At 41.4% G+C, this 27,442-nt stretch overlaps 2 protein-coding genes across 24 annotated transcripts in view; both read right to left on the reverse strand.

Moving 5' to 3' along the window:
- Positions 1–1,743: 1,743 nt before the first annotated feature.
- LOC106576067 (troponin T, cardiac muscle) lies at positions 1,744–10,733 on the reverse strand. 12 transcript variants are annotated; one of them, XM_082963828.1, is made up of 16 exons: positions 10,632–10,733; positions 10,321–10,341; positions 9,015–9,047; positions 8,726–8,743; positions 8,360–8,398; positions 7,798–7,815; positions 7,437–7,454; positions 6,630–6,648; positions 6,453–6,516; positions 6,119–6,235; positions 5,700–5,777; positions 5,480–5,593; positions 5,252–5,364; positions 4,896–4,986; positions 4,108–4,148; positions 1,744–1,956 (listed from the first exon to the last, which is right to left on the reverse strand). In XM_082963828.1, exons 9-16 carry the CDS (start codon positions 6,507–6,509, stop codon positions 1,917–1,919), a joined length of 651 nt encoding a protein of 216 aa, XP_082819954.1. In that variant the 5' UTR covers positions 6,510–6,516; positions 6,630–6,648; positions 7,437–7,454; positions 7,798–7,815; positions 8,360–8,398; positions 8,726–8,743; positions 9,015–9,047; positions 10,321–10,341; positions 10,632–10,733; the 3' UTR covers positions 1,744–1,916. The 12 variants fall into 12 exon arrangements, with proteins under 12 accessions (XP_082819954.1, XP_082819955.1, XP_045555668.2 ...); XM_082963829.1 differs by lacking the exon at positions 7,798–7,815; XM_045699712.2 differs by lacking the exons at positions 4,108–4,148; positions 10,321–10,341 and adding an exon at positions 3,753–3,790 and having other exon boundaries at positions 10,632–10,654.
- A 5,497-nt stretch (positions 10,734–16,230) lies between these two features.
- LOC106576070 (non-muscle caldesmon) overlaps positions 16,231–27,442 on the reverse strand; it is a 65,088-nt gene continuing 53,876 nt past the window's right edge. For 9 of the 12 annotated variants that reach the window (XM_082963836.1, XM_082963835.1, XM_082963834.1 and 6 more), the window contains 6 exons: positions 27,283–27,358; positions 26,726–26,860; positions 26,435–26,527; positions 23,916–23,984; positions 19,575–19,611; positions 16,231–18,142 (listed from right to left, as the gene is read on the reverse strand). In XM_082963836.1, the coding sequence (XP_082819962.1) occupies positions 18,123–18,142; positions 19,575–19,611; positions 23,916–23,984; positions 26,435–26,527; positions 26,726–26,860; positions 27,283–27,358 (430 nt within the window). In that variant the 3' untranslated portion in view covers positions 16,231–18,122. Of the gene's footprint in view, positions 18,143–19,574; positions 19,612–22,368; positions 22,435–23,915; positions 23,985–26,434; positions 26,528–26,725; positions 26,861–27,282; positions 27,359–27,442 lie in introns of all 12 variants that reach the window. The other 3 variants (XR_014381166.1, XR_014381167.1, XM_082963833.1) reach the window with 3 other exon arrangements.

Here is a 27,442-nt window from a genome sequence, read left to right on the forward strand (position 1 = left end):
ACACTTAATGTTAAGTGTCCCTGAGCACTGCTACTTTTATGTTTCTGTTGTCAGATAATCGCACAATTATTGACTTAATTCTGTGCAACTTTTAGCAGTGCAAAAATGTATTCTTGACAATAAATCTGTGGCTGATTTCTGTCATGGCCACAGACCTGGTTTCTGGTGTCCCCCTTACTGAAATCCCAAATGATTTCATATGTGAAATATCATGTGAAAGCGTGTTTTTGAACACTTCACGCGACATTTCATATGTGAAAACATGTTTTTGGAACACTTCACATGTGAAATCATGTGCAAGTGAAATTTCACATTTGAAATCATTTTCAAACTTATTTTTGGAACATCACATGTGATCATGTTTTCACATGTGCTTACATGTTGTCATTTATAGTTTCATGTTTTCACATTTTGCTTTACATATTGTCACGTTATCACGTTAACTTCACATATGATCACATGCGATCTCATGAAATTCATCTGGTTTTTCTGCTAAGGGTGGGGACCATATGAGGATGTTTGTAAGATGTTCTCAAGGCATGTGCTTTACCAGTTGTCAGGACATCACGTGATGGTCCCAAACCATCCCAAACAATTTATAAGTAAAATAATGAAAAGGTATGGTGGTTTTAAAGTGAGTGGTTTGCTGTTCAGCTAAAATATGACCTGGGATTTGAGGTGTGGTGATATTTCTGCGGTGCCACAAAGTCTGTAGTATTTCCCTACACATTCATTACCTATGCACTTAGCAGAAGAGTGCCAGGTGTACTGCTATTTTAGTTATCAGTTCATCTGTGTATTTTCACATCATTGATTTAATTGAGGTATTTAAGTGATTTGAGGGTTTTCTGTATATATATCTAATGTTGGCGGGGCATACTATTCTATTTCAGTGTTACTCCTGAATCACTGTGATAAATACATTTTTTTCTTGAATGTATTTTTGAACAAAGCTGAGATGTACTTTTAAGTCCAGTGTAGGAATACAGGTGAAATCAGTTATTGACACAGACATGGTGGGGTAACAGGAAGATCGGAATGCCGTTCAAATCCCAGGTAAGGACAAAATGAATACTAATAACTGTAGAAATAAACATACACAATATAATCATGTGTATCAAATATGTAACTTAAAAACACTATGTTAAAAGCACTGTGTATCCTTTTTGTTTTCACATGTGCAGTATTCCAAAAACCCGATTTCACACGTGAAACATCACGTGAAGTGTTCCAAAAGCATGTTGTCAAGGGAAATTTGTTATGTGAAATCGTGATTTTCTACATGTGAAGTCGTGTTTTTTCTGTAAGGGATTACACTGTACAGGCAGTATTATGTGTTATGTTGTACTGTGGTATTCTATGTGTGGTTAACAAATATATGTATTTATTTCAATCACTTGTTGCCTTGTCTAATAATAATAATTGATTTGATTTATATAACGTTTTCCCTAGATGCTCGAAACGCTTTACGTTACGTTAAGTTATCAGCCGGAGGTGGAGTGAGAGAAGGAAGCTAGATTTGAATTCACGACCTCAGGGAATTGAGACGAAAGCTTATGCGCTACTGGAGCCACGGTATTGTACATTATATAATAATAATACATAGAAACTGGCAGATGCATTTATCCAAAGCGACTTGCAGGAGTCGCTCGTGCATTTTCATATTGGTAGCACCAGTCTAGTACATTTTTTTCAGCCTCAAACCTTTCATTATTTTTCTTTGAAATTAAATCGGACACAATCGAAAGCAAACATCTTTTTATTGTTTCTAGCCTCATGCACAGCAAACAGTGACCGTGACAACAGCACATTTCCATAGTAATTTGCATGTACACTGATAAGAAGAAGAACAACAAAACAATCCTCCATCGTCGTCTGGCGTCTCAGTCCTGAAGACTTCATCCTGCCAGGTCTCATTACCTCCTGACCGCCTTGGCCTTGCCTCTGCCCTTGGCACTGTGAAACCACACAGAGTAGACAGACCAGTCAAACACCTCTGTAACGGTTTCTATCTGCATATTATATTGATTATACTTAGGAACAAAACATGTAGTTATACTGAGAGCTAAAAGGAATACTAAAAGTGATTATTATGCTAATGTAAGTGAATACATATGACAAACAAAATATTTTAAATATTGAGGATATGTATATGGTGGCCATTGAAAGGTTCTACCAGCAACATCTTCAGCATATCTATCCTCAACATTTTCTATGATGATTACAGGACCAGAGAGAGAGTAGAGTTTTGAAAGAATGAGTCAGAGATACGTAGACTGATGCATGAAAGCGGGGAGATGGGGGATGGGAATGGAAACAGAGACAGTTCTGTGAGAGTTGGCATGCGTCACAGGATGAAAGGGAACACAGAACTTTCACAAACAGGACCGGGGTTAGTGAAGGATGAGGATGAATGAATGAATGAATGAATGAATGAATGAATGAATGAATGAATGAATGACATGGCGATCGTGTCCTATCTTCAGCTGTCTTACCGTGATGTTGTCTTAGGGCCAAATCCTAGCTTTCATTTTCTCGTAGTTTCCCATTGACATCAGTGCATGACTAAGTGAACGTTTGACTGAATTGGAAGTTAGAATTTCACCCATAATGCACAATTTAAATGTATAATTTATCATAGGCTATCAATCTGTCATTCCTAAAGTCTGACATATGAGTTAAAAAGCTATAGCCAGCCAATACCTTTATGTAAAATTCAACTTACCATCAGAAAACAGTGAGACTTCAGATAGTGGACAGGAGTCAACCCAGACATCTTGGATTCTGTGCTTTACTTTTACTTACAGAATTTTTTCCAGAGGTAATTTTTTGGAGGCATTACAGTACATATTGTATGCACTGCAATACATACGACTTAACTAAGTTCCTTAGCCTACAGAGACTATAATCTACTGTCAGTTTTGATGATGACTCAATGTTCTGGGGCCAATAGTAGGCTGTTGATTAGGATCACGATCTTCCCAGACTATTGGGGTCTATTCTAGATGAATGGAGAGGGATGGATGAAATGAAAGGAGCCACTCAAAATACTGGTCAAATTAGGATGCAGCACTACGATCCTAATGTTTTCTCCCAGGTTGAATCATATGCACCCAGCTTGTTCTCTTCAAGCAGGATCATGTGACTTTAAAAGGCCTTGGGGTTAAGACAGTGAACAGTGAATGAGTGAGGGACAATGGGTGTATCTCAATAGTCTAAAGTAGCTCCTTCACCTTGTCTCCTTTCCTTCATCTTCATCTTCATCATATTCATCATTATATCATTATATTCATCATATTCATCTTCATCTTCATCATTTATTCTACTGCATCATTGATTGTATGTTGTTTTACTCCATGTGTAACTCTGTGTTTTTGTATGTTGTCGAACTGCTTTGCTTTATCTTGGCCAGGTCGCAATTGTAAATGAGAACTTGTTCTCAACTTGCCTACCTGGTTAAATAAAGGTGAAATAAAAATAAAATCTGCACTGATGAAAAAAAAAGCAGGAAAGGTTGCTTTCACATATCCTGTGTCTTCAGACCAGTACAGATTAAGGAGAGGAGACGAAGAGAGGAAGCCACTTTAGACTTTTGAGACACCCCTGAATGTCTTGATAGTACTCCAACACTGGGCTTAATTTCATGTTTTTTTTTTAATGAGTAGCATTCATTATAATTGATTGGTTGGTTTAGGCCCCCCAGGCTCTTTTAAATGGAGGGGAAACTGACCATTGTGGCTCTGGGTACTTACCTCTGGTGGTCCTGGACACGGGCCAGAAGCTGATTGATCTGTGAAGGGACACACAGTGGAGGCTGCCTAAGCACTAAGACAACACACTGACTGACACCTGTAGGGAAACCTGGGATCCTGCAGTTTGGAGCCATGGCCTGGCTGCACCACCACCTATCTGAGGAGTGTGTGGTTCACCAGTGGTTCACCTGTGGTCGAAAGCATTCACCTGTGGTCCGCCACCTGACCTGACCCGGTCGCCCGGTTGAGCTTCCATGAGCCCCGAGTGTAAAATAAAAAACGCTCACTCTGACAACAACGACTGACAACGGACTACACAACAGTGAGGTTGACGCCCCCACAGCCGATTACTCACAACTTCTGCTGCTCATTGATTCGGGTCTGGAGAACATTCATCTGGAAGCAAGTCAGAGTTTTAGACAGCTGCGCCCCTCGTAGGGTGTCCTCTTAGGCAGTAGGATTAACACTACCAGCTTCAGAATAGGGGATGTGGCTTGTTAAGCATGTATATATTTAAACTGCTTTGTATTTCATGAGTGTAAGTTACTCTCAGTGAAATGGACTCCATTTACAGAATGTTAAAGGACACATGTAATGCTTTGGTATAGAGAACAGGCAGCTGGTGGCACCTTCATTGGGGAGGACTGGCACATAGGAACGGCTGGAATGGAATAAATGGAATGGTATCAAACACGTGGTTTCCATGTGTTTGATACCATTCATTTTACATGAACATTTGAGTCATTTAGCAGACCCTCTTATCCAGAGAGACGTACACAGTCAGTGCATTCATTTTAAGATAGGTGAGACAACCCTATCACAGTTGTAGTAAATACATCTATTCTCAATTTACTCCCATTATTTGTCATGAACAGTCCTCCCCTCACCAGCCTCCTGTGGTATGCAATCATTGGATGACAGTGGAGATGATAAGGAGTTCAGAGGAGATGATTTGGCGGTCAGGACACATGAAAAAGACCCAGACCCATTTGAAGTAAAACATCACAATCTTGCAATCCTCACCGCACTATGGCGTATTGTCATTAGTACGACCAGTGATCTTGTTTTTACCCTGTGGACCACAATGCACAGTACAGCCACGGGTATTATCGCCGTAGCTTGGACCTGAGTGAGAACCCTTACGTCGTATTTCTGCTTCTTCAGTTTCTCGCCGAGGTCAAACTTCTCCGCCTCCAGCTCCATCATCCACTGCCACAGCTCATTGGCCTTCTCCCTGCAGGACGACAACCAATGGGAAGCCAGCGTTCAGTCAGCCCATGCGGTTCTACTTTTGGTCTCTCCTTCACAGGAGACTTTCTAAGCAACCATATGTGTTTATGTACAGTAGATCATTTCAACAATGAAATAGAGCTTTCAATGTGTGTCCCAAATGACACCCTATTCCCTGAAAAGTGCATCACTTTTGACCAGAGCCCGGGTGCCTTTTGAGACTCAGCCAAAGACCCGTGAGTATTTTGGGGTTATTAAATATATCATACTTGAGTTTGTCCTCGTTGAGATGGTCGATGATCAGAGCCTTCCTTCTGTCAGCCAGAATCTTCTTCTTCTTTTCTCTCTCAGTCTGCTTCTTGGCTCCCTTCTTGCCCTCTTGCTGTGGATGGACATCACGGCAGCACAGCGAGAGGGCATGCAAGTGTCAAGATAACCACGAGGGGGCAGCAAATCTGATGCGAATGTTGTAATCATGAGAGAGAGCTAGCGCTAACCTTCTGTTGGATGCCACCGTACGTGTGAGTCATGGTAGTGAGGGCCTTCTTCTTCTTGGCGTCATCATCGTGCTTCCTACGCTGTTCATCTTGCTCCCTCCTCTCTTTCTCTTCCTGCGTCGGGGAGTGAGCAACCGAAGGTTAAAGAAGAGAAGAAAACAACTTGGGCCGCAGTTGGCCTTGACATCATAATTGAAACATTACACAATGAGAGACTCACGGCTAGACGGGCCTGTCTCTCTTTCTCTTGCTCAGCACGAATCCTCTGCTGCTCTGCCCTCTCGGTACGACGCTTCTCCTGTACGCACGCACGCACACACACACACACACACACACACAGATAAGGTATCCAACTTGATTCATCTGTGTGCCTCAAGACTATGTTGGCACACTGAGCCTGGGCTTAAGCTATGGGAGCCAACCAGAACGTCAGGCCTGCAATGTCACTCATTACGTGTGCAGTTCACCAACACGCCCATGTAGTGTTCCAGCAGTCTGTGTGTGTGTGTGTGTGTGTGTGTGTGTGTGTGTGTGTGTGTGTGTGTGTGTGTGTGTGTGTGTGTGTGTGTGTGTGTGTGTGTGTGTGTGTGTGTGTGTGTGTGTGTGTGAGCTCCAGCAGTGCTACAGTAGAGGACTTACGATCCTGTTGACGAGACTGATGAGCTCATCTTCATCTTTCTTCCTCTGGACAAAGTGAGACTCAATCAGAGAGGTCAGCTCAGCCATGTCCTTCTCTTGACGCTTCCTATGCAGGTCCTATGACACACACACACACACACACACACACACACACACACACACACACACACACACACACACACACACACACACACACACACACACACACACACACACACACACACACACACACACACACAACACACACACACACACAGAGTGATAGAGTGATTAGTGAGTTGGGCACTCTTATTGCTATATTCAGATAATCAGCTGGTAGGATTGCATCACTCACGTCAAAATCGACTTTACCATCTCCCTCTGGTAGCTTTGGAGGGGCAACATTTGGCATAAAACTTCTGAAAAACATTAGAGATGATTCCATCAAATACTCTCCATTCAATTACTTTGATTCAGTGACACGGCAAACCACAAGAGAAAGTTATTGGCCGAAATAGAATCAAACACTTACTTTGGTTTGGCTTTGGAATCTGTAAGTCACAACAGAAAAGGCTATTATATTATATATTATATTATATTTCATTCAAAGTAGAAATAATAAGTGATCAAAATCAATATAAATCTGATTAGTAAAATTTGAAATGTTTTGAAATGTCTCTTAACCAAATTTAGAAAAATCCAAAGGTTTGAAAAGTATTTTAAAACATAAATAGCTTTGAAAATGTTTCAACAGACGTTTACAAAACTTCAAAACTTTTCAAAACGAAATCTACTTGTGCCTTCTGTTGTTTTATAGCAAAAATAATACAATATTATTAGACTGAGACATGATTTTCTGAAGTTTTCTACAAAATACATACAGTGAACTTGACAACTACACCTAGAACTAGTTAAAGAGAACAAGAATAGACCTAGAACTAGTTAAAGAGAACAAGAATAGACTTAGAACTAGTTAAAGAGAACAAGAATAGACCTAGAACTAGTTAAAGAGAACAAGAATAGACCTAGAACTAGTTACATAGAACAAGAATAGACCTAGAACTAGTTAAAGAGAACAAGAATAGACCTAGAACTAGTTACATAGAACAAGAATAGAACTAGTTACATAGAACGAGACTAGATCTAGAACTAGTTACATAGAACAAGAATAGACCTAGAACTATAGTTACATAGAACGAGACTAGATCTAGAACTAGTTACATAGAACAAGAATAGACCTAGAACTATAGTTACATAGAACGAGACTAGATCTAGAACTAGTTACATAGAACAAGACTAGATCTAGAACTATAGTTACAAAGAACTAGACAACGCTCACCTTGAGTCTCTCCACCGGCTATTGGTGAAAAACATACAGAAAAAGAAGGGATTATTACACAGAGCTTTCAACAGAATATTCACACATTTACAGTACTCTCGGGTAACATTACGGCAGGATATTTCAGTGATAGGCCTTATCTATTGAAACCTGCTGTATGAAAGTGTGTATCATGCAACCAAAACCAATGCATTATCACATAGTGATGGCTCAATATTCTGACAGGCAGCGGAATGGTATGAAACACACAGTATTAGATGCTAGGGAATACAAAAGAACATTCACAGCAGACCGTCACAGTCTATAGTTATAGGCCTACACTTCATGCATTCTGTACAAGACAGCAGCGTATAACAGGTACCTTCTTCTGCAGGCGTTTCTATGTGAGGGACATGAGAAGGATTCGTTTAGACTGAAATGTGGATCAGTGAAGTGTGAGAATATGGCGTTGTAAAAACACATGCTGTAAAGGTCTATTGATATTGAATCAGAACATATTAATCAGTAATGGGGGTTATCAATATGATTGTTAGCTGGGTATGCTAAAGTGGCCCAAATGGTACCAGTGAAAGGTGTGCTATTTAAGCAATAAGGCCCAAGGGGGTGTGGTATATGGCCAATATACCACGGCTAAGGACTGTTCCGTGCCTGGACACAGCCCTTAGCCATGGTATATTGGCAATATACCACAAACCCCGAGGTGCCTTTTTGCTATTATAAACTGGTTCCCAACTTAATTAGAGCAGTAAAAACATTTTTTTTTGTCATAACCGTGGTATACGGTCTGATATACCACGGCTGTTAGCCAATCAGCATTCAGGGTTCGGAACCACCCAGTTTATAATACAGTTTATAACATGCATACATCTGGGATATCAAATGTAGCTCAAACTAAGTGAATTTGAAGCCAAGAAAAGCTTTACCTTCTACTACTGCGGGGGGCGGCTCTGTTGTAAAAGCGACTGATTTGCAAAGATAGGAAAGCATGAAGCGAATAATAGAATATGAGATGATGTACTGTACATATTTGTAAGATGAAGCCAAGAAATCCTTTACCTACCTCAACAGGGGCACTGTTGCAAGGACACATTCATGAATCAATAAAGCATGAAGCAAATAATGACGAAAATTCATGTGCAAAAATATTTTGTTGAGGCTTCGACAGCACCTGTGGGCCAGATTAGCTGCATGCTGCTGTTGTGCCTACGTAATACATTATGTTACTACTGCAGATAGAAGGCTACAGTATAATCCATGCAGGGGAAAACTTCATAAAATATCCAAATTACCTTCTACTGCAGTGGGCTCTTTTGTAAGGTTAAGAGAACGAGGAGTGGATCAGTTGAGTGTAAAAATATGAGGTCAAGAACAATAATATATATGATAATATATATACAAATAAAAATAACTCAGTCAGTGTTGTGAAAATACGTATGTACTGTATGCCACATTAATATAATGCCGATTGCTCATGTGTCTTAGATTACTTCACTGGCATTAATGAATGTGTACTATTAGCACAAATATACATATATACTAGAAACTAAAGACCATGGTAAAGCAAAAAATGTCCTTTACCTTCTACTTCTGGCTCTGGTTCTGGTTCTGGTTCTATAGTGAAGATACAATATTAGTATGTGAATAAAGCTTGAAGCAAACAAGACAGACTTTTACTCTAAACACTTATCTCTGGCAAGACTGAAAAGAAAAGTAGCTAGGGCGCATCCTAACATGGAGCAATGACATTTAATGTTAAAGCAAGAAAGCATCACCTGGTTCTACGTCTAGTGTGGTCTCTATGGTAACGGTAGGGAAGGATTAGCAAGTGGATCAATTATTATTATTCTTATTATTCAATAATAATAATAATGTGCAAAAACAAGAAGCATATCAAGCCACGACACGGTTTACCTACAACTGCAGAGGCAGGTTCTGTGGTAAAGTCATATCGTTCATTAGTGAATTTGCAATGAGTGAAGCAAATAACTTAAAAACGGGATAGTTCAGCAATTTTACATATTTAGATATACTGCAGATAAATCACTTAACTATCCCTTTGATAAAGAGGATGACTTTTTTTGGTAGCAAGCCAATAATAATAATAATAATAGCCTGTCACGTCCTGACCAGTATAAGGGGTTATTGGTTATTGTAGTTTGGTCAGGGCGTGGCAGGGGGTATTTGTTTTATGTGGTTCGGGGTTTAATGGGATATGTATTTATGTAAGAGGGGTGTTTGATTTATGTGTTCTGGGGTTTTTGGGTAATGTTCTTGTTTTGGATTTCTATGTTTTTCTATGTTGTGTATTTCTTTGTTGGCCTGGTATGGCTCTCAATCAGGAACAGCTGTACATCGTTGTTGCTGATTGAGAGTCATACTTAAGTAGCCCTGTTTTCACCTGTCCCTTTGTGGGAAGTTGTTGTTTGCATAGCTGTGTGGTTTAGCCTGCAATCATGTTCGTTCGATTGTTTTGTTTGTGTTCAATAAAAGTCATTATGAGCACTCAACCCGCTGCGCCTTGGTCCACTACGTACGACGACCGTTACATAGCCAAGAAAAGCTTTACCTTCTACAGGTTCTGGGGCAGGTTCTGTTATAGCTAAAAGCATACGTTTGTTTAGTGTCAGCCACTGTTATGCTAAGGCAGACACAATAAGGCAGAGAGAAATACAGTCTTTGCTCTGATTAGGAAGCAAATATTATTTTGCAGCTCCGTGAGGAGAGATATTATGTATATCTGCTAGACAACTGCTTCCAACTTGATTGACTACAAAACCACTGTGCACATACCAAAACATTTTTCAAAATGTTTCTAAATGTAAAATGTAGTATATTGTGTATTAGCATGCAGAATCTCTACATATGAAGCATTGAAAATCATGACCTTCCTCTGCAGGAGCAGCCTCTATTGTAAGGACATCAAAAATGTGAATAAAGAGCTTTGTTTTGTTCATTAATACAGCCAAAATCATTAATGCAGCAGGAGTACTGTATGCCATCTGAAATGAAGGTACCAGTGACTAGAGCCAAAATGTTACAATGCATTTTATGAAACTAGTATGTATGACCTAGGAATACAGATGATTTCAACCATGAAAGAAAACTGAATCTCTAGCTGTACAATATGCATATCTTGATAATACTATTATTTATAGATCTGTTTCCATGCAGTTCACAGCACATGGGAAGCTTTACCTTCCTCTGCTGGGACTTCAACCTCGACTGATGAGTGGACAGAAGATTGATTAGTGGTTCTATATAAAGCAATGAGTTGGTAGAAGTTGGTCCCAACCACTGACCTAGGGTCAGATATTGTTTAAGGATAATAATGATTGTGGTTTAGAATTGGGGTTGGGTGATCTGATCCTAGATCTGTAGTCAGGGCCACTTCTACGATAAGATCAAGGCAAACTGTTTATTACACCATCAAACTGGTATGAAACAAATGTTCATACATAATGATCAGATTGGATCAAATTGTTTAAATCTGATTCAGTATCAGTATGATTTCCATACAGTACACACAATCATTTCATGCTACCTTTGTCAGAACATTGAAAACCATTCTGGAGTGAACAACACTGGCTAGCTATTGGATGGAATATGGAGATGGACGCATGAAAAGGGTATAAGTCTCATACTCATGGATTGGATGTCCATGTAAGCATACACCACAAAGACAGAAGGGTAGGAAATCAGTATATATGCAAATTCCACATGTTTATCTTGACAGATGTAGACAAATCATTTTAAATTTCACATTAAGAAGATCTCATTTAACGTATATTTTGATCAGGTACACGAAGCATGCTTTTTTTTAAATTCATGGTGAATTTTAGTTTAAACAGTAATGAATGGCCTATGACAGGCTTTGACAATGACACAAGAAGCACAAGACTTGCTACAGTATATCTATCATGCACTCAATCAAACAACGTCTAAGTAACGCACAAAGCCATACAAAGCTTTTACCTTCCTCTGTGGGGGTTTCTGCGACTGCGCAGACATAGGTGAAGTCAGCTCAGCAATATATCTAATATAGTCAATCTTAGCATTATATGTGCAATTGAGTGTACAAAACATTAGGAAAACCTTCCTAATATTGAGTTGTACCCCCTTTTTCCCTTAGAACAGCCTCAATTCGTCGGGGCATGGACTCTACAAGGTGTCGTAAGCGTTCCACATGGATGCTGGCCCATGTCGACTCCATTGCTTTCCACAGTTGTGTCGAGTTGGCTGGATATCCTTTGGGTGGTGGACCATTTTTGACACACATGGGAAACTGTTGAGCGTGAAAAAATCAGCGGGGTTGCAGTTCTTGACGTTCTCAAACCGGTGCGCCTGGCAGCTACTACCCCGTATCAAAATCTTTGGTCTTGCCCATTCACCCTGTGAATTGCACACACACAATCCATCTCTCAATTGTCTCAAGGCTTAAAAATCCTTCTTTAACCTGTCTCCTCCCCTTCATCTACACTAATTGAAGTGGATTTAATAGGGGACATCAATTAAGGATCATAGGTTTTCACCTGGATTCACCTGGTCAATCTATGTCATGGAAAGAGCAGGTGTTCCTAATGTTTTGTACACTCAGCGTATAGTGTCTTGAAGCAGATTTTGTTTAGTCAAAAAGTAATAATACATTCTCAAAGTCTTACTGTACCTTCCTCCCTGAAAAGAAAACAAACAAAAAACATGAGACATTTTGTTGGAAGACATTGTTTTGAATAACATTTTCATTACTAAATACACTGTAGTGTAGGCTATCGTTTCTATAGTTTCTGAGTTGACAAAAGATAAATAGGCTACACTTACTCAGTTTCTTCATCTGCCATGTTTAGATTGGATTACCTGGACATGAGAGACAAGAGTACTGATGTTTTCTGTTTCACACAAATAAGCACAGGGGGAAGGAATATAGTGGTGAACTGACAGGGGCATGGATGAGTTGAAGAAATACTTGATAAAGACCTTTGAATCTTTCCTCCCGACCAAAGCAGTGTCTAAAATGGTCCCTATTCCTGATATAGTGCACTACTTTTAACCAGGGCTCTAGTGCACTAGATAAGGAATAGGGGCCATTTTAAACGCACTCAGAGATACACAGTACAGTAATATCTGATGTGTTTGAGTTGAGTCTATGTACATGTACTACCGTTCAAAAGTTTGGTGTCACTTAGAAATGTCCTTGTTTTTGAAAGAAAAGCTATTTTTTTTTGTCCATTAAAATAACATAAAATTGATCAGAAATACAGTGTATACATTATTAATGTTGTAAATGACTATTGTAGCTGGAAACGGCAGATTTCTAATGGAATATCTACATAGGCGTACAGAGGCCCATTATCAGCAACCATCACTCCTGTGTTCCAATGGCACGTTGTGTTAGCAAATCCAAGTTGATCATTTTAAAAGGCTAGTTGATCATTAGAAAACCCTTTTGCAATTATGTTAGCACAGCTGAAAACGGTTGTTCTGATTAAAGAAGCAATAAAACTGGCCTTCTTTAGACTAGTTGAGTATCTGGAGCATCAGCATTTGTGGGTTCGATTACAGGCTCAAAATGGCTAGAAACAAAGACCTTTCTTCTGAAACTTGTCAGTCTATTCCTGTTCTGAGAAATGAAGGCTATTCCATGCTATAAATTGCAAAGAAAATGAAGATCTCGTACAACGCTGTGCACTACTCCCTTCACAGAACAGCGCAAACTGTCTCTAACCAGAATAGAAAGAGGAGTGGGAGGCCCCGGTGCACAACTGAGCAAGAGGACAAGTACATTAGAGTGTCTAGTTTGAGAAATAGATACCTCACAAGTCCTCAACTGGCAGCTTCATTAAATAGTACTCGCAAAACAGCAGCCTCGATGTCAACAGTGAAGAGGCGACTCCGGGATGCTGGCCTTCTCGGCAGAGTTGCAAAGAAAAAGCCATATCTCAGACTGGCCAATAAAAAGAAAAGATTAAGATGGGCAAAAGAACACAGACACTGGACAGAGCAACTCTGCCTAGAAGGCCAGTATCTCGGAGTCGCCTCTTCACTGTTGACGTTGAGACTGGTGTTTTGCGAGTACTATTTAATGAAGCTGCCAGTTGAGGACTTGTGAGGCATCTGTTCCTCAAACTAGACACTCTAATGTACTAGTAATCGAACCCACAAATGATGATGCTCCAAATACTCAACTAGTCTAAAGAAGGCCAGTTTTATTGCTTCTTTAATCAAGACAACAGTTTTCAGCTGTGCTAACATAATTGCAAAAGTGTTTTCTAATGATCAATTAGCCTTTTAAAATGATCAACGTGCCATTGGAACACAGGAGTGATGGTTGCAGATAATGGGCCTCTGTACGCCCATTATTCCATTAAAAATCAGCTGTTTCCAGCTACAATAGTCATTTACAACATTAACCACGTCTACACTGTATTTCTTATCAATTTGATGTTATTTTAATGGACGAAAAATGTGTTTTTCTTTCAAAAACAAGGACATTTCTAAGTGACCCCAAACTTTTGAACAGTAGTGTATATGGTGTTCTTTCACCACTGGCACTGGCTGCCCTGAGGCCCTCAGCTCTAAACAGCTCCAAGACTAATCCTCAGCCATTTCCTCTTGGCATGGATGGCCTCTCCTCTCTGCTCTATAGTCAGGATAACCTGTTGTCTGGATAACACACTAACCATTACACTGGGACTGGGACTGCAATGGACACTTTGAGGGCCACATTTAAGCATTTTTGCACCAGGCACTAAAAGGCACTGTTACTTTCCAATACTTTATTTATAGATTTCCAGTTTAAGGCAAACAGATAACAATAAATTAAACTTTTTTATTTTATTTTTTACAACCGCTGCCCTGTCATCCCAATCGTAAATCAGTGCACTATAAATGTGTTTACTCTATTCTAGAAACAGAAGGTGAACACGTTGCACATGTGCTAAGGAATAGCAGATATCTCCCAGATATGTACTGTCACTTTAATTCAACTCCAACTTATTATTTCAAGCTGATGGCCTTGTCATACCAGATTCGGGGCATTTTAGGGACAACCTGAAGGTTATCATTACCTTTACAGACAGGAACAGATTCATGAGGTTATATAGTCCTATATTTAACTAACAGATGTCAGAATGCTATTGTGTGGATGAATCATTTGAGATGACATCTTTCCGTTTGAAAGACCAATCATCAGATCATAAAACTAGTGTCACTCCGTTGATATACAGAGGGGTTATTTTTAACAATAATAAAGCACAGTTCATCAGCAGGTGTTAGCTGCTCTTCCAGACAATGAAGTTGGCTGAGCTTATTGAGCGCCAGCGTGCTCGTACTCACACACACAGTAAATCAATGAATAACATGCCAGTCAAGGCCAGCTTATTTTGGACAACAGGGGTTGGCCAGCCATCTAGAGCTTTACATACAACACCCATCAACTCCACAGCTTTTAGGAACATGCATTACATTCCCAAGATGATCCCATTATGAAGCTATCTATCAGAGGGGATGGGCGTCAATCTTAACAATGCCCATATTTGCCATGAAGGTAAAACTGAAGCAACCCCAGAGACCTGGATTAGAAAACCATTACCCCTCACCTCACCCATCCCTCCCTCCTTCCCTAACCCCTTTTCTGTCCCTTCCTGTGCCCACCCTCTGACCTTACATGCCAGTTCATGTGAAGTGTATTTGGGACACACTCCTATATGCATAACATACATTTGGACTGAAGTAGCTAGCCTATAGTGTATTTCTTTAACACAGACTTTCAATTCAGTTGAGGACAAGTGTCCCAGTCCGACTCCCAAATGGTTACAACAGGGAACTCCAGCTAAGAGAGATGTGAAGTAGAATATAGACCGTCTGTTTAAAGAGCTGTCTCAAAACGTATTAACGGAAATCCACCGAGAATTCACAGGCGATGAGACTTGTTTCCCTGTGGAATTAAATGTGTTTTGCTTTAATGTGTGTGGTCAGTATGGGATCCTGGCTCGATCGCTGGAATAACATGGCCTGACAGTGGCAGGAATGTTGCGGGTGCTGCTTTCAGCATTAAGTCAAAGCCCAAAGCATGCTAACACCCAGTTCCCCCTACAGAGGACTAGCTTAGCGCCCACTGACTGTCTGTCTCTGTCCAGTCTGGGCCATGAGAAGCAAATCAAACAAATGGAAAGAAACAGAATCCATAAACTTTTCTCTCTGGCAGTGCCTGAAATGTATTAGTTCAGCATTTGTGAATGCAAATGTTCTCTTGCCCAGAGAACATTTATTCCACATCCCCAGTGCCCGGATTGACAAGGGTTATGAAACAGAGGTCCAGCCTCAGAGCAGGCATCCATGCATGCATCCCCGTAAAGTGTTACCGTTACAGTCAAGTCAGGGGTCACAGTCAATAGCCTTACCTCCAAACCCCACGGGAAAGAGAGACGGTAAAGTAGTGCTGGGCCGGTCTTAATCTTTGAGATCCAGAAACAGACAAGTTCAATGAGACTCTTAAGGCTCACATAATACAGCCCTGCCACCAATGTCACCACCTCTTATCTCTGATTGGCTCGGGCAGTGAAGTCTATTGTTGGAGATCGAAGAAGCCTAGTTTAGATCTCAACGATTAAAGCAGGAACAATGACTTAACCGCGGCTGATCTAATAGAGCTATAGTAATGTAATGTCATACTCACACAGACTGTTAACATTCATTTGGTTCTGAGTTCCAAGATAGCTAGAGGTTAAACTGTCTAAGCAGCCAATGATATAGTGAGTTCAGTGTTAGAAAGAAAGTGAAAATAAACTGGACAAATTGGAACAATTTATATCTCTTTATTGCGATTGTTGAGTCAGCGGTACAAATATTTCAGAACATTTATTCTGTAGGAAACTACCCACTACCATCACAAAGTTTGATCTGAAACTGCAGATAGTGTGCCTTGCATAGTTAACTCTACACAATAAATGAGGGTGTTTGAAATAAAAGCAAATGACCAAAATATGAAATAACAGCAATGTAAAATAATGTTATATATTTTGGTCAGACTCCATTGCTTGTAGTTCTAAGGAGTCATGGAATGTGATTGTCAAGGTTTACACAGAACAATCTTACAATGCCCCTGCTAACCTTTATTTAATACCTATATTAACAAAGCATGTCATGCAAAATGAATGAATGAAATGTGAAACATATAACCTCAATAATGAAACGGTAAAAAAAAGAAAGAAACAGCTGAAGTCATACTGAGTTGGCAAAGTGTAAGGTACAGTTTATTCGGTGCCTGCAATAAACAAGGCCTTGAGACCGTCGGATGTAAAGGATTTGTGCTGGAAACACGATCCTACATACCACAATGCAACTTTAAGAAAACTCAAAACCAAGAACAAGCGTCAAGCGCAATTGTTGTCTGGAGTCAAAATCTGTCTCCTGTTGACTGACTCAATCCTCTATCATTGTCAACATCTAAATGTGCACTTTCCCTTCTTTCAGAGTCCTATAGTCAGTACATGAGATTTGGGCTTAAATGGCAAGGCGGCATACGGCTTAAAACCCAATGCCGTCTCAAGGTACAGGCACAGTGTGTAAATGTGTATCTGGCCTGCTATATTCAGACAACCTCACTGACAAAGCTGAGGTCCTTAACCTCCTAAATAGAAGCCATTGGAGCGTGTATGTGAATAAGCCCGGCGGTGTGCTTAGTGGTGTGGAATGTCGTGGGTCAGAGAGTCTCTAAGGTGAGGATGTAACTCTAAGTACACCTGCTGCATTATGGGTTGTTTGAAAGTTTAACAAAGTGAATTAGAGATTCAAACAGCAGGTACAAAAGCCACAAAAACAGCCAATGAGAAAACACGTAAAAAACATAAATAAATTGAAACAAGGATAATAAACGTTATAATAGCCGTTTCAATATACAACCTTCCATTAGTTGCTTGCACTGCCTTTCATTGCCTCTTGTCGGTTGGTAGTCATTTCATTTTAGAGTACAAAAGCGAAACAAATCTTGAGTATAAAGCTGTAATAGAAGACACAGTATAATATTCATAACGACATGTACTTCTGTGCTAACATATATTAACTCAGACCATTGTTGCACTATTGGTAAGACAAAAAAAGGTGAAATAAGCCAAATCTACGGAGTGCTTATAATCTCTCTCCTGAACTGGTGAACATGAATAAAATAGCTATGTGTGAAGCTTTGCTTTAAATATAAATTAAAAAGAAGTGAGATGGACGACACGGACAGAGCATTGATGGTAGATCTCTCTTGGAACACGGAGATGATTGTGGAACTGGAAACCTCATAAAAAATATTTCTCTACTATATCAAAAGTACACATGTACTGAAGAGGGCATGGGAAACACATCTAATTTCAATCATGATTTTTTCTTCTGCATGTTTTTGCTTATAACATATAAAACAAATCACCATATCATAAAACATCCAAATTTCACAGCATATTCTTTTGTTTGTTTGTTGAGAAAGTAAATCATAGTAAAAGGTTGTGCAAAGGCACTACACTGTAGTTACGAGACAGTGGCTATTCGTTTCAGTACAGTGCTTATTAAATAGAATCTCCTGTTTCTCTCCATTCCTTGGGTTCCCTCAGGGTGGTGGTCATTTTTGTTTTTGGTATAATACACATAGAAAAGGAAGAGTCTTGGATTGTCTTGGTCCCCACCAGCCTTCAGAAGAAGCTCTTCGTATCATTCGTGTCCCATACCTGCTGAGGGACAGAGACAAGTCTATCAGCGCTACAGTCAAAATCTAAGCGTTGAATACTCTAACCTCTAACCTATTTCAGATGGGTTAGACCCACACATCCATCCACCTACCCACACATACTTTTTATATAAAAAAAGTATTTATTATTTAACCTTTATTTAACTACTGGATCTATTAAAAAGAGATGTAGGATGTCTAGTATAAGGACAAAACCATTATGCCTTTACCCACAGTCAGTCACATTTAGCCAGCTAAAGAGACCTCTGTCTTGGTAGTAATGTTGATCTGGTGTTCAGTCTTTGCAGTATGACTAGAGCCCTCAGGAAAAACAGTCAAGAAGGCCTTTCTGCATGAGACTTGGGTTGTTGCATGCTGTTCGATGTGGTGTCAGATGCCTCTGAGGTCCCTGCCTGTGTACCTGTCATTACTCTCATTTATATAACTGACGCCTGCCATGTTGTCATTTGGCCTTCTCTCAGCGACAACAAAGAGGGGGAGTGAATACAAGGTGTGTGTGTGTGTGTGTGGAGAAACGTTGGATGTGTGTAGCTATTTCAAGCGTCTCGCTCTACTTTAACACATTCAGCATTAAAGTAGAGAGAGACACAGATTGTCTGGGGTTGAGATTTTCAGAATGCACTAAATATGGAGCCACACCTTGCCTGAACTGTGAAGTGAGCTTGTTACATTGAGTTTGCCTCTCCTTTGCTAGCCCCTGACAAAATGAGGTGTATGGCGTGTGTGTGTGTGGAGAATCTTCCACCACACGAGCGAGTAGTGTGTCAACCCAACAGCTGTTCATTTGTTCAGAGCCTGGAAGGTCCGACCCCAACAATAGAATCCAGGTCGGGGTAAGGAGGGGTGATGCAGGGGGTTGAGGATGTTTTTTTTTGGATAAACGACACATTTCACAGACACGTCCGACATCCCTGAAGGCCAGTTCTCTCTACTGGGACAAAAGAGTCGTGGTGGGCAGGCCACTTTGGAAATAGAACACAATGCGAAAGTGGCATCTGAAAACGCCATTGCCAGAGAGCCAAACAGCAAACAGAGATGATTTACAGCTGGCACCAGGTCCCAGGGGCGATGGTGTTATAGGGAGGGAGGGAAGGAGTTATGGGAGCTGGGGAAGGAAGGGAAGGAGTTATGGGTGCTGGGGAAGGAAGGGAAGGAGTTATGGGTGCTGCTGGGCCACATGGTCGTCCGTAAATTACAACAGGCTCCTTTCCATGTCCTTTTTCAGATGGCGCAGTCCCCTTTAACCTCACTGACTCTGGGTGTGTATTGTCAGTAAAGCAGACGTATGACTATTGTAGATACAAAGACATGCATAGGCCCAAACAAGATGGGCACAGATACACACACAGTCAGTCAACTTTGACCTCCGCCTAAGGCTTAAAACTATGTTGGTTATGGTAACAGAATGGACTCACCATTGGCAACAGATTTATTCTCCCCTCTGCCAGTCACCTGAGAGAAGATAGATGGAGAGATAAGTCAGAGAGAAAGTCATCTGAGGTAGCAGTCACTTCAACAGTCCATTTAGTCAATGCTGCCATATCCTGAGAGATGCTGTGCGCACTGGAACCTTTCAATCTCAGGCCGGGGGTCGACCAAATTGATCTCTTCTACATTAATAAGGAAGGTTTGACGTTCATTTGAGTATGATTTCCATTCTTTTTAGGGCCTTCAGTTGAGAGGTTTGAGACAGAGTGCACATTTTTTCAATATATTTGTTACAATTTTATTTATTTAAGTAGGCAAGTCAGTTAAGAACAAATTCTTATTTACAATGACAGGAACAGTGGGTTAACTGCCTTGTTCAAGGGCAGAACGACAGATTTTTACCTTGTTAGCTCGGGGATTCGATCTTGCAACCTTTCAGTTACTAGTTCAATGCCCTAACCACTAGGCTACCTGCCTGAACCAAGAAGATTATTCCAGCCAATCGGGGGATTTGGGAAACAACATGAACAGGGTTCACATCCTGCCCAACACATCCAAACCCTGCATCTACAAAAAACACACAACCACACTAAGCCTATCCAGTAAAGCCTGGTCGTGGTGGTTCGTGGACGACATCTCCCACAGTTCCCTGCGGTAACACTGTCCTGTCTGTGTCGCAAATGGCATCCTATTCCCTACACTGTGCACTACTTTTGACCAGAGCCATTCCGGACGCAAACACTAATATCCCGCCCGTTCCCATGAACTCATCCCAAGCCCATCAGGCCCCTACATACCCTATCCCCTCATACAGCTCTCCTGACATCACCGCAATGTGTGGTTAGTTAATAACACAGCTCATAACTGCTAGCCCCCTACCTTCCCCAGCTCCACGCCTGGTTTACGTCAGCACTAACCAGCAGACTAGTGCCCCTCCAGCTCTATGTGGCTCGCCACAGGATTGGACTGCACTGCTGGCAGGTTGCTGTACTCTGTCTGTGTGTTCAGCTATCGGGAGACTGCAGAGCAAGGCCTATTTCACAAGCCTCTCCGCTCCAGGGGCCAAGTTTAAAGCCATTCCATAAATAAATATCATTATTGTGTCTTTTATCGGTGAAATATCATCCTCGTAAATAACAGAGGCCACATGGTGGGGTTGTGGCCAACACTGTGGTCATTGGAGCGCCATGGGGTCCTGTATTATAAGGGACACAGTAGAGGTTGGAGATAGCTGTCCTTACAATTGCTTGTTCAGAATGTGGTTAAAAGGACCAACACATACAGTAGCAAGGATTGGTTCTGCTAGCAAGGCCAAGTGTATGTATTATGTGTAAAATGAAGTGTACAGTCGTGGCCAAAAGTTTTGAGAATGACACAAATATTAATTTTCACAAAGTCTGCTGCCTCAGTTTGTATGATGGCAATTTGCATATACTCCAGAATGTTATGAAGAGTGATCAGATGAATTGCAATTAATTGCAAAGTCCCTCTTTGCCATGCAAAGGAACCGAATCCCCCAAAAACAATTTCCACTGCATTTCAGCCCTGCCACAAAAGGACCAGCTGACATCATGTCAGTGATTCTCTCGTTAACACAGGTGTGAGTAATTGACGAGGACAAGGCTGGAGATCACTCTGTCATGCTGATTGAGTTTGAAAAACAGACTGGAAGCTTCAAAAGGAGGGTGGTGCTGGGAATCATTGTTCTTCCTCTGTCAGCCATGGTTACCTGCAAGGAAACACGTGCCGTCATCATTGCTTTGCACAAAAATGGCTTCACAGGCAAGGATATTGCTGTCAGTAAGATTGTACCTAAATCAACCATTTATCGGATCATCAAGAACTTCAAGGAGAGCGGTTCAATTATTGTGAAGAAGGCTTCAGGGCGCCCAAGAAAGTCCAGCAAGCGCCAGGACCGTCTCCTAAAGTTGATTCAGCTGTGGGATCGGGGCACCACCAGTACAGAGCTTGCTCAGGAATGGCAGCAGGCAGGTGTGAGTGTATCCCCAGACCTTAATCCCATTGAAAACTTGTGGTCAATCCTCAAGAGGCGGGTGGACAAACAAAAACCCACAAATTCTGACAAACTCCAAGCATTGATTATGCAAGAGTGGGCTGCCATCAGTCAGGATGTGGCCCAGAAGTTAATTGACAGCATGCCAAGGCAGATTGCAGAGGTCTTGAAAAAACAACACTAAAAATATTGACTCTTTGCATGAACTTCATGTCATTGTCAATAAAAGCCTTCGACACTTATGAAATGCTTATAATTATACTTCAGTATTCCATAGTAACATCTGACAAAAATATCTAAAGACACTGAGGCAGCAGACTTTGTGAAAATTAATATTTGTGTCATTCTCAACTTTTGGCCACGACTGTACTTCTACAACAACATGAATTGAAATATAGAACAAAGTAGAAAGGACTATACAGGAAGCATGGGTGCTGCTGTGTCAAGAGGGGCATAGAAATGAGAGGCTGGAAAAAAAAAATAGAACAGCCATTTTGTGAAAGGCACTTGAGGCTCTAATTATCCATAGAATAGCAATAGCACAACACATGGCCCTTAACAGTGACTTCTATTTACAGTGCAGCTGGTTCCAGATCTGTTTGTGCTGCCTTGCCAACTCCTATGGTCATTGCTACAAACAGATCTGGGACCAGGCCTGAGTGTATTTTTACCAATAAAAGATTAGAAGACCTGACATCGTAGTAGACTGAAGTCATTCCAGTGATAATATCAGTGCAGTGAAGTTGACATCTTTAAAACATCTTTACCTCTCCAGGGTTTCCAGACTAGTTAACGGTGAAGTCAACTAGCTAAGAGAGCTCTTCTTCAGAGCTCTTCAAACAAAAACAAGACAAAGCAACAAGCCGTTGTTATCCCCCTAGCTGGCAAATGTACATCATATGATATTATTAACTAACAAATGAATACTACAGGGCCTCAAAACATTCCCCAGGTATACTTTTCCGTGTACTGTTGTTGTGTGACATCATGTGAATGTACTGTAGAGTGTACTGTATATGTGTCCCAATTGGTACCTTACACCCTATGTAGTGCACTACGGTAGACCAAGGCCCATAGGGCTGTAGTAAAATAAAAAAAATGTGCTCTGTGTAGGGAGTAGGGTGCCATTTGGGGCACAGTTGTGTGAGAAAGTATGATGGTACAAATTCCAATCATTTTTAGGATTTTTGCTACGTTTTTGCATATCTGTAACTATACTGAACAAAAATATAAACGCAACAAGCAAGAATTTCTAAGATTTTACTGAGTTAAACTTCATAATGAGGAAATCAGTCAATTGAAATAAATTCATTATGCCCTAATCTATGGATTTCACATGACTGGGAATACAGATATGCATCTGTTAGTCACAGATACTTTAAAAGGGCCTCAGGATCTCGTCACGGTATTTCTGTGCATTCAAATTGCCATCGATAAAATGCAATTGTGTTTGTCGTCCGTAGCTTAAGCCTGCCCATACCATAACCCCACCGCCCCCATGGGGCACTCTGCTCACAACATTGACTTCAGCAAACCGCTCACAAAAACAATGCCATACACGTGGTCTGCGGTTGTGAGGCCAAATTCTCTAAAACGACGTTGGAGGCAGCTTATGGTAGAGAAATGAACATTCAATTCTCTGGTAACAGCTCTGGTGGGCATTCCTGCAGTCAGCATGCCAAATGTATGCTCCCTCAAAACTTGAGACATCTGTGGCAGTGTATTTATTGTGTGACAAAACTGCACATTTTAGAGTGGCCTTTTATTGTCCCCAGCACAAGGGGCACCTGTGTAAATGATAGTGCTGTTTAATCAGCTTCTTGATATGCCACATCTGTCAGGTGGATGGATTATCTTGGCAAAGGAGAAACGTTCGCTAGCAGCGATGTAAACAAATTTGTGAAATAACATTTGAGAGAAATACGCTTTTTGTTGCTATGGAACATTTCTGGGATGTTTTATTTCAGCTCATGAAACATGGGACCAACACTTTACATGTTGCGTTAATATTTTTGTTCAGTGTACATTCTTCATGGCATTAGCCATGGTCTAAACTCAGGTATGTGTGTTTATGCATGTGTGTTTATGTATGCGTGTGTGTGTTCTTCGGCTGTCCCCATAGGAAAACCCTTTCCAAAACCCCAAAAGGTTCTATCTGGAACCAAATAGGTTCTACCTGGAATTAAAAAGGGTTCTTCAAAGGGTTCTCCTATGGGGACAGCTGAAGAACCCTTTTAGGTTCTAGATAGAAAAAAAGGTACTAAGAGTGTTTGTGTGTGTGTGTACTATGAAGAGTTCTGGTGGGCCAGGTTACCTTGCCTGGGGAGGATCCCTTGTTTTCCCACAGACTTCTCTTGTTAGTCACATCACCTGGCTTCAGATCCTGCAGAGAGAGATGGGAGGGATGGAAAAAGAGAAGGGGGGGGTGCATCAGTGTCTGTAGTCCTCTTCAACTCATATTCAAGACACACAATTCCAACAATGGCTGCAGTATTTGAGTTGAGGAAACAGTAATACGTCAACAGTTGGGTTGTATTACTTTACAATACCTGAGGTGCTGAGAAAAGGGATGAGAGAGGAGGCAGAAAGAGAAGTCCAGCAGGAACAAGAAAGGAAGACAGAGAGAAGGACTACCAGGCAGAGAGGTGCTGAGCTTGGAGAGGAAATGAGAAACAGTCAGATTGAAGAATGGAAGAAGCTTCTAAAAGGAAAGAAGACAGAAGAAAGAAGGACAGTCACAGTAAATATTCTTTCAGAAATGCAATTCTGTTATGGTCCGTTTAACACAAGAGGGAGACACATAGATGTCGCAGTCATTTCAAGACATAATTTGTCAGCAGGCAGAGAGGCAGACCAGAGCAAACATTCCCAGAGAGCAAGTCAGTCACCCATATCAGAATCTATATCGGAGAGCGATCATGATTCATCAATCAAGTCTTTTACGTAAATTATTTAAGTGACAGTCACTTTTAACATCCGTGCAAAACTACAGGGGTTCATAGCTGTTTAAAAAAGCTACACATCAAAGGTCAGCAGCAGGTATCAATCATGTTACCGACCGTATAACCAGCCACACCACACACCGCTCACAACGCCCTGACCTCCTGCACTACTTCTTCTCAACGCCACGTCACCATGGCAACGGCCCTCTAGTGGCCACATGGTGTATCACTACGCCACCATGATCTATGACGCCTACAGTGGTTATGGCAGTGGCTACTGTATGTAAGTTTGCATTCACGTCTAGTGCTGCCCTCACACTGTGCACCTATTCGAAAACAGGTTCTGAGTGCAGCCTGAACATCTTAAAATAAGCACTGTCTGAAGTTGAAATATGGTCCAGGAGTTGACTACAGTGATTAAAGGACTGGAGTGCATTCAAAATGGCACCCCTATTCCATGCACTATTTTTGATCAGAGCTTTATGGAGTACTCTGCTTTTCCATTGAGACTTACCCCCCACACCAGCGGGATGCCAGTGTTATGTTAATGTCAGCTGTTGCGTTGTCATCAGTGTGACACTACATTTAAGTCATTTCGCAGACACTCTTATCCAGAGCGACTTACAGGAACAGTTAGGGTCACGTTCCTTGTTCAAGGGAACATCAACAGATTCTTCACCTAGTCAGCTCGGGGATTCAGACCAGTGACATTTTGGTTACTGGCCCAACACTCTCAACCACCTGCCGCCTAAAGACTTGCGGCGAGCAGAATCGACGACCTTTGCATCATTCAAGACTGTTGCTTTGTGAGAAGGTGTTAAAGTTCACAGTTAACAATTGTTAAGTAACTGTCAGCAGAAAAGTACCCGGGGGCTTGGCTCCTAATTAGAGCAGGTCCACCATAGCCATGACTCGGAGAGACACGGGTGCCGAGCCCGCGTAGATGGAAACAGAAAAGCCTGAGCCTCTTGGGTAAAATACTGGGATAAACGCGGAATATGGGCCCTGGTCAAAAGTAGTGCACTACATAGGGAATAGGGTGCCATTTGAGATGAATCACTGGTATGTTGGAATGCATCCATGCAGCCCAGCATGGGAAGCAGCCTGTCTGACTAAATCCCTAAGTCCTTCTGATAACCTGCATGTGATCCATGGTAGGAACCATGCCACATTTCATATTAAAACTAATACATACTCCGACAATATGTGATATGTGCTTTTACAACACAAACAAATGACTGCTGTTAAGTGCGATGTGTTTTTCCTATCATGACTTCATGGTTATAACTCAACAGCTCATCCACTTTGCTATGATTTATATTTCAAATTCCCTATGTGACGCTAGACTATTTCTCCCAACCCGGCACATCATCTTACTACCGCTCCATTATTTGCAGGCAATTATTAATACATGAACAAAAAAATACATGGTAGCTAACAGCGCTTCTCAAAACTATTAGTAAATACTGTATACACTGAGTGTACAAAACAGGGCACTCAGTGTATACTGAGGACACCTTCCTAATATTGGGACACCTTGCTAATATTGGGTTGCACCCCCCCCCTTTTAGGCCTCAGAACAGCCTCAATTCATCGGGGCATGGACTCCACAAGGTGTCAAAAGCATTCCACAGGGATGCTGGCCCATGTTGACTCCAATGCTTCCCACAGTTGTGTCAAATGAGCTTAAGTCTCTGGTCTGATGGATACTCGCTTTATACTACAGCTCAAGTGCAGGAGCAACACTTGAGTTGGGGACACACATATAGTATGTTCCATAATGAGTGTCTGTTTGCTGTCTCCCTTGTTCATCTCAATAAAGGATTAGATAAAGAAGTGCAAAGAGGACAAACGCACTGTACAGTAAGTGGTTGTCGTGGAGACGACCTACCGCGGGCCTTCCTCCCGGCGTTTTGCTCTCGGGGGTTTTATTCAGCCAGTCGTTGATGCGGCCCGCCACACCTATCTTCATCCCAGCTGCTTCCTGTGTGGCGAGGGGGAACAGAAAAAAAGACACGGACAAATTTCAACTTTAGCAGAACGCCCTGGGCGTCATCGAGGATGAACAGGAAGTGGCAGTGAAACGAGCCCCTTCCTCTCTCTCAGCCCCCCCCCAATCCCTCTCGGTCCTGACTTCCTCCCAAACGGAGTTCCAGAGTCCCTGTTGTTTCCCGGTCCCCACCTTGTACGTGCCCCCGCCGCCCCCGGGCGAGTTGAACACGTTGCCTTTCTCCCACATGGTCTTAATGTTACGTATCCCATCTGTCACCATTGGCAGGTCCACGGCACCGGAGCGTGGGGACCGCATCTCCTTGTTCTGTATAGGGAGAGAAGGGAATGGGAGACTATGTTAGTGTTGGATTCAGAGTGGGGAATGATCGATGTCGGCAAAGGAGAGAAGAGAAATGTCTTATTTTGTGTTTTTATATCTGGAACTCTATTTGTGACTTGTTTAAAATGGGCTCGAGAAAGGAGCCATACAGAGTAGGCTTATAAATAAAACACATTGTAGTACAGTATCATTACCATTATCTAATGCATGTACTGTAGCTTTTAGACTCAGAGCAGTATTGAAATATACTCTATGTGCTGGATATGATCATCAGCAATGGTAAGTAACAGTTATACAGTCCCAGTCAACACAAGATTTCTTTCCAACATTTTTCTCATTGTGCTCATAGGGCTCATTGGTAACAGTAGGTCTAGTCAGGTGATGTGTGTTGATGTGTAACCTCTGACCTGGGCAACAGAGGTGTACTGCTCCAGTCTGTTGTCAATCTTAGAGACGACAGGAGAGTGAGACGTCTTCACCGTGCTGCTCAGAACATACAGCAACAACAGAATTAGCCAAAGGGTCATTTTATTACTGAACTGTATGACTTCACACTGAGAGCACCGG

The sequence above is a fragment of the Salmo salar genome, chromosome 17, assembly GCF_965601325.2.
Source record: "Salmo salar chromosome 17, fSalSal1, whole genome shotgun sequence".
NCBI lineage: Eukaryota > Metazoa > Chordata > Actinopteri > Salmoniformes > Salmonidae > Salmo > Salmo salar.

Coding starts and splice junctions, on each gene's coding strand:
- LOC106576067 (XM_082963830.1), bottom strand. CDS start 6,509: ATGCCAAATGTTGCCCCTCCAAAGCTACCAGAGGGAGATGGTAAAGTC. Junction 6,236..6,452: donor ATGGTAAAGTCGATTTTGAC/GTGAGTGATGCA, acceptor TGTGTGTCATAG/GACCTGCATAGGAAGCGTCA. Junction 5,365..5,479: donor ACGGTGGCATCCAACAGAAG/GTTAGCGCTAGC, acceptor GTCCATCCACAG/CAAGAGGGCAAGAAGGGAGC.